Source organism: Austrofundulus limnaeus, unplaced genomic scaffold (genome assembly GCF_001266775.1).
Source record: "Austrofundulus limnaeus strain Quisiro unplaced genomic scaffold, Austrofundulus_limnaeus-1.0 Scaffold13, whole genome shotgun sequence".
Classification (NCBI taxonomy): domain Eukaryota; kingdom Metazoa; phylum Chordata; class Actinopteri; order Cyprinodontiformes; family Rivulidae; genus Austrofundulus; species Austrofundulus limnaeus.
Genome location: NW_013952415.1, coordinates 3,772,512 through 3,780,052, shown reverse-complemented (window position 1 = coordinate 3,780,052; position 7,541 = coordinate 3,772,512). Strand labels below are relative to the sequence as shown.

At 38.2% G+C, this 7,541-nt stretch overlaps 1 protein-coding gene across 3 annotated transcripts in view; it reads left to right on the top strand.

Moving 5' to 3' along the window:
• Window positions 1-7,541, top strand: part of cntfr (ciliary neurotrophic factor receptor) — a 224,313-nt gene that overhangs the window by 206,251 nt on the left and 10,521 nt on the right. For all 3 annotated transcript variants that reach the window (XM_014002511.1, XM_014002512.1, XM_014002514.1), the window contains 2 exons: window positions 4,643-4,711; window positions 4,863-4,983. In XM_014002511.1, the coding sequence (XP_013857965.1) occupies window positions 4,643-4,711; window positions 4,863-4,983 (190 nt within the window). The remainder of the gene's footprint in view (window positions 1-4,642; window positions 4,712-4,862; window positions 4,984-7,541) is intronic.

Genomic DNA, 7,541 nt, shown 5'->3' with positions numbered 1-7,541 from the left:
CACTGACCAAAAACTTGAAAATTAGGGTAATTGGTGACTCTAAATTGTTCCTAGGTGTGAGTGAGAGAGTGAATGCTTGTTTGTCTCGTTTGTCTCTATGTGTGTCCCTGTGATGGACTTGCGACCTGTCCAGGGTGTACCCTGCCGCTCGCACTGTGACTGCTGGATATGGGCACCAGTGACCCACGCGACCCTGAAAAGGAAGAAGCGTGTACAGAAAATGGATGGATGGATGGATAATATGGCATCACTAAATCAACATTTAGTACTAAGAAAAAATATAAACTTTAAGTTTTGTTCGGTGAATTAAGAACATCTACAATATAATATATAATGCTTCCTGTCTGCGTGTGTTGCCTGCAGCATRACTTTGAAAAGCATTAAACTATTAAGTCATCACTTTGAAAACAAGTCATTTTTTGGGTGATCTGGTTGGTAGAATCTGTATTCCCCTGCAGTGAGGTAATATAATGTATTTAGTCTGAGTTAATGGAACATAATTTTGATGAGGWAAATATTTTGCTGTTTGAGACGGCRTTGTGCGTGTTTCCTGGCTTTTCTTACCCTGCGAGTGTGTACGCTGAATAAAGTGTTTAAATGCATTTGCAGTATTTTACTTTTAATCARCACTGAACAGATAAGCCCTCCAGACACATGTGCAATGTAAATACACGCTCGTGCAACAGGGAGCAGGGAGAAACAAATACAGCCACAATAGAAAGGCCTTTTTTTTGGCAGCAAAGCAACAGATCTCCATCCATCTCCCTTCTGCACCACCAGCCACCCCTACACCTCCCCACGCTAGGAGACATTAAGTGCCATTCTCACTGCTCCCTGTTTAGCCACCTGGCATTCCAACAACACATTCATCTTTCTGGAAATGTTTATCTGTAAGCTGTTTACCACACGCTTTCCTCATTATATATGTAGTTTAAACACAAAGAAAAAAAAAGCATTGCAACATGTGTGCATACAGGTTGCCATACAAGTATAGGGGAAAAGTAAAACCCTGAAAAGTATATTTTTTCTAAAACTAAGAACACACATTCATGTGCACACACAGAAAAACATAAAATTGCATGCATAAATTTGTAAAAACACACAAAAAAAAAAATCAAACAGATGTGACCAGATTGTGTCAGGGTTTCACACCATAGACATCAGTGTTCCAATGCACACACRTGTACACACGGATGCACATTAGAGGCAGCAAGGAATGCAGATGGAAGCAACGACTGAACACGCTCGTTGGACTACATCTAAACATTTGAMAAAACATCGCCTCAAAAGCAACACACACTGCTGTACGCTGATGTGTAACCGCGCTCGCACAGAGCTCTGAGCAGAAAAACACGCACGCTGAGATGACGCTCTTCCTCGCATGCCGCTAATGAAATTAAGCCTCGAAATGTAGCGCTCTGTTAGGCAGATAAAGTCTGAGCTTCCTTCCAAACAGAGGAAGAGAGGGGCAGATAGAGAGAGAGGCTGTTAACATCAAGGCTGTGTTGAAAATACAGGGGTCAACTTCTCACAGTGGGTGAGCGATGAGGGAGAGATTACAGGAAGACAGAGTGTGCACAGGCGCTCGGGGTGTAGGAGTGGGTTATTTGACTGTCTAACTGCAGTTTTGCACATCCTGTACTCCAACCTGAGGTTTGACTATCGCTGGTGGTAAGGAAAAAAACTATACATGGTGGGTGTGAGGGGGGTTTTGATRAAATAACAGGCTGCTGGAGAAATTAACTTGCTATTTAATTTGGCTGGTTTATGGTGTCTATAAACTGAATTAAAGGTGGGGGTGATTGCWCAGGGGCCCACAGAGGTGCAAATGTGGGTGATTCACTTTTCCCGCCCAGTAAAAAATGGAGTGTTARATTTGCAGTGTTAAACTTTTCAGAGTTAATTTCAGCTCCCCAAATGYTATTTTAACACTTTCTGAGTAAACTGACATCCAGTGTTGGTGTTAATTCACAGAGTTGATTTCGTCAGTGTTGTCTCAACTCTGGACGTGTTAAATAAGCTCTGCCCACTGTTATGATTAACACTTAACAGTGTTGTTATATAACACAACGCAGTGTTGAGAGACGTATTCTGAAAAGCCCCGCCCTCTTCTTCATGGACCAGAATTTTCTCAGCAAGAGATGCTGGGTGATCTTGTAGAAATGATGTGTTTGCATGTCTAAGACTATTAAAAATGTTCATGAGTGTAAAAAAAATAGTTTTTTCTGGTTAGTTTCCTTGTTCAGGTTGGTTAGTTTTTCAAGTTTAAGTTTTGTGTTATTTGCCATAAGTCGACACCATGAGTGAGAGGTACTTCCTGGTGTGTGAAGGGTCACMCTGTTGTGCTGTTTTGCCAACTTATGACCAGTGTTAATACATCACTTCAAGAGTTGATTTTAACTCTGGAATAGAGTGCAGAAATCTGTGTACTCTGACTCACATGGTGTAAAAAGGAAAACAAAAAAATAATAGTATTACACAATAAAGTGTACTTTTTTAAAGAAAGTTTAGTGTAAACTTAACACAATATAACTCTATAGAGTGTTAACAAGCTATTGTGTTAAATAATTTTACTTGATTCAGTGTTGATTTTGACACTAAAATGAGTAAAATTAACTCAGAAAAGTTTACACTGGCTATAGAGTACATTTTACACTAATTTTGGGTGGGACCAAATATTATATGAAACATAGTTCAATTCAACTCAGTAGGTGTTAAAATTACACTTTGTTTTTTTTTTTTATTTGAACCTGCAATTTCTGAATTTCAGGTTCACCTGCTTTAACCTTTGCACTACCACTCCCCCAAATATTTATAATGTCTAATGTTTTCATGCCTCTTGTCACATAACTTGGTATTTTACTGAAGCATCCTTGGAAGCGACGTCAATTTCAGCTCTTACAAATGATGCCGTGGGCTCTGCATGCTTTCATTTCTTTTTCACTTTTCTTCCAACCTTAGCAGCTAAAACTGTTTGAATGGGAAGTCAGAGTGTTTACATTTGGCTGTGTCACTGCAGCGCTCTCAGCATTTCAKTGAGGGATTCCTTTAGTATGAAGCTATCTGAAAAAAAAAAGGTGTATTTTGAATATTTGTTGGCATAAATGGTTTTTCYATCTTTAGTAGTCTGCCAGCTACCGATGGAAGAAAATCTTCCCCTTGTTCTGCTGCTTCTATCGTGTTTATAGGGATGACTGTGCACAAGGCCTGGTTTCCTCAGTTGGGAACGGTGCCAAACAGTCCAGTCTTCATTTTATCAGATGAGAGGATATTCCATTCCATGGTCTAAGAGTCATTCAGGAGCCTTTGGCAAACTCCCAGATGGGTTTCAAGGCCTTTTAGACTTCTCTCTGGCAACTCTTTCCATAACGACCTGATTGGTGTAGTGCTGAAYGGACGGTTGTTCTTTTTTAAGATTCTCTCTTTTCTAAAAAGGTACACTAGATCACATTCATTGCAACCAATTTTATTTAGGATTGACAGATATRGCTGAGCATTTGTCCTTTTGAACTGCTGCAGGAAACTTTGTTAGCTGTAGATCCRTGGCTTGGACACAACTGTCTCAGGCTCTTTGCTTTTTTTAGTTGTTCACCAACATTCAGTGCATCTTTTACTGGGAACCTAAAACCATTTGTACCACTGGTTTGTAATGATGGATTTTTGGGGGTATTTCTCCTTGTCTGTTCAGAAAATGGAAAACAAAACAAATGTTTGCTGGCTCTATAGTTTAGTAGATTYATTGCCTCTGATGCGCAGAATAGAATCAAATATATTTGGTTATATATTTTTATTAATTAAGTGKTTTTTTTAACCTTTATGTTTTTATATAACCTTCCAGGTGTAGAAACAGTCCAAATTTCTCCTGTGTTTTCTGTGTAGATTTTGATATATTTCTCTATATATCATGGACTTCATGATTTTATTTGATTTTGGAGGGAAAAGAAAAAAGTGCAGCAGTCTATCTTATGCTCTTTCTTCCTCCGCTCGTTCAGAGGGCAAAGGCAAACAAACGTGCACACACACACACAACGCTGACCATAAATTACAGGGAAGCAGCAAATCATTTCCCCATTCACTCCTCTGTAACTCAAATATTAAGTTCATTTTTGTTCTGTCCAAAAATGGTGTGGCATTGATGCCAGTGCTTTCTGGTATAATCATCAATTATGCAYGTGTCTCTGTAGGAGTTATTTTATGTATGTGTGGAGAGCAGAGGCTGCAGAGGGGCATCAGGTTTCAGTCAATTCATCAACAAAGTGTAAAACACCTGAAGGTTAAAGCCACACACTTGACCTATTCAAGTGAATGGTGAAAAGATCTTCCCACCATAAATCACTAAAAGCTAAAACTTTCTGCACTAAGCTTATAATTTATGGGGAGAGCTATGAAAGGGCTGGATCTCAAGATCAGAAGTTGACTTAGGACCTCTGAACTGCCCTTTTTGTGCTTCATGGTTTTGGAACATTTCGAATGGCTAGGGTCATTGATCCCACTTAAACGTATATATGGTTTGAAAAAGTACACTAGTTTCATTCACGGGCTTCATGAAAAAGCAAGGGTAGGATAGAAATCATTCTGATTTGTCCTGTTGTAAATTTTGATTCATGTTGACTGCCTTTGCTATGTGTTTTTGGCCATKTAGGTGGAACTTTCTGACAGCACCTTTCATACCATCACTGATGCCTACGCTGGCAAAGAATACATCATACAGGTAAGCAGATGAGGATATCTCACAAATTAACAAGAGAAAATAAGCTTAACCAACATGAATTTGGTCTTCTACTTTTTTCTTGTGAACATGTAAGCTTTGCATCTAAACCAAATGACAGTAAGCCTGACTCTGACTTATCCATGTTCAACAGGTGGCAGCTAAGGACACGGAAATTGGAACATGGAGTGACTGGAGTGTGGCTGTCCATGCCACACCTTGGATTGAAGATCCTGTGCCAAACACTCCTGCAACTGAAGTAGACTTTCCTATTGGTGAGTTGAAGTTCGAATGCAATATGGTTGGAGGGTAAAATCTGTGTTCAACAGTGCTCAGGTGTGCACCCATGTTAATAAAAAGCAAAAAAATAAATAAATAAATAAATAAATAGGGGTGCAACAATACATGTATCTTTATCAAATTGTTCAATACAGCCCTCTAGGTTCAATACACACTACAAATCAAACAATACAGATTTTTAAAATTACTTTATCAACTTGTCTTCTGAAGATGCTCTGTGTTGAAGGATCAGTGGATCTGTGTTCGACTACTCCACCTAGGCTGCATTGTCGAGCACAGATCCACTGAGAAACTTGCTGTTTTAGCAACAATTCAATTTAAAAMCTGTACTTTTGAKGTTAAATAAATGTTCATGGTTAATGTCAATACATTACAAGAGGGCATGGACATTTCTCTTTTTTGTATTGGAAAAAATATCGAACCGTGAGACTAAAGTATCAAASCGAACCGAATTGTGAATTTTCTGTATCGTTGCACATCTCAATGCTAAGGAGTGTATAAGCAATTTTGAATGTTTAAACCAAAATACTCGTCTCATCTTATGCTGATGTCAGCAGAAAGGTAGATGAATTAATGCCAATATGGAAAATGCAGCTCATGAATGGAACGTTTTCATTCAGATTTAAAAAAAAAATCCGTCCTTTGTTCTTGCTGTTACTGATTGCTTCACTGATTAATACTGCAACATTACTGCATACATTTATGACATGCATATTTTTTTTTTCACTTTCAACAAATTCTATCAATGTTTTCTGCTCAAGGCTATGACATATTTTAGGCTGTTTGGCTTGAAATTAAGTTTGAATAACAATTTTTTAAAACATTTTTTTCTGATGACACAGAGCACACACAGCTTTGAACTTTTATCACATTTTAAGGAATAAAATGCARCAGTCTTGAGACAAGCTGACACTCACAGCAGCTTTAACGCCTGAACCGTGCCTCAAGGGTAAAACCGTACCATCTTTTATAAAAAAGACTCACGTGTCTCCCACACCTCCAGACTGACTCGCTTTCACTGCATGTTGTTTTTAAGACAAAGGAAATGATAATTATATTTAAATTATTTAGAAATTACTTGTGTGCATGTGTTTTAACTGATACACACATTGTCATAAAGAAGGAAAAGTGCTCTGAGAATAATTAGACAAACACTCAAGCTTGTGGCAGATATCAAGCTTGGCTCGCTTAACAAACTAAAATCTCTCCACGATCTGATAAAGAACAAAACATCCTGGTCTAACTTTTATTTGATTTTATTACACACATTTTAAACCTCACTGGAATCTAACAAAACAAACCCTATTCTTTGTCCATGTATGTATTGCTCCCTTTCCTTTTCAGCAAGACATCTACTAGGATATGCCCTAAAAAATAAAAAATAAAAAACAAGGAACAAGATAATTTTGTCATAATGGCAAATGCATTAAGCACCAAATATATTTTAAGTTGTGGAAATGACTCAGGTTAGGATTACAGAAGCATTATGGAAGGATTTGCTCAAGAGATATTTAAAGGTAGAGAGGGACTCTACTTCTGTAACATTTGGTCACAGGTTACACCGTCAAAGCTTCACAGAGACAACAGTCTGGGCTYAAACTGCACTTTGCTTATGGATCGCAGTGCATATGGCATTACGGTAGCACAGYAGTTGAGATGAAGCACAAGTCTCTTTGATTGAGTTATCAGTCTTGCTCCAGATTACAAAGTCACTCTATAGACAAGCATTAGTGACCTGAATTGGATTCAGGTTGGCCTGGGATTGTTCTTGTTTCATAATCAGATCAATAAAATATGATTGCCACAATGTGCAACTGGCCCTTGCAGATACTTGTTTGTCAGATGATGAATGTGGCCCAACAATAAATTATTGTTTGTTTGGTTTATAGCAGCAGTCCTTTTAGAAACTGACTGACATGTCCATATTAAATCAAGGGTTTTWTTTCTGTACCAAAGAAATAGATCTTAAAACCACCCATTGGTATAAGAAATGATCTTTAAGGGTGCATTCACACCAGCCCTCTTTAGTCYRCTTTCATCAAAMTCWAGCTCATTTGTCTAGARTTCGGTTCAAACTTTGATTCGAGCCAAAAAAGAGAACTCTAGTCTGCCTGAAAACCTAGGTCTCGGTTTGGTTGAAGTGCACTCATGTGCAGTTCGATTTCACGTGTCACCAAGCAGACCGGAGATCGTTCCAAAAACAGGAAGTGGACTATTAACACAGGGCATTCTCATACATGTAAAGTTGTACGGATTGTCTGTAAGTTATAAAGATTTGATGTCATTTTGCAGGTATACGTACAGATAGAGCAATCTTAGGGATTTTTTTCAAGTCTTACAGATTTTTTCAAAACCTCATTTTCAAATTTATCTAATGCACCTGTAGGATGATTTAAAAAAAAAAAAAAACAATAAATAACACCAAATAACCATCTTCCAAACTGGTCTGCCGCTAGAAATAAGTTCTGGACTTTCTCCGCTCTCCTTTCCTCCTGCTTTGCAGCAGACACTGTCTTGTCTGCAACCGACAGAC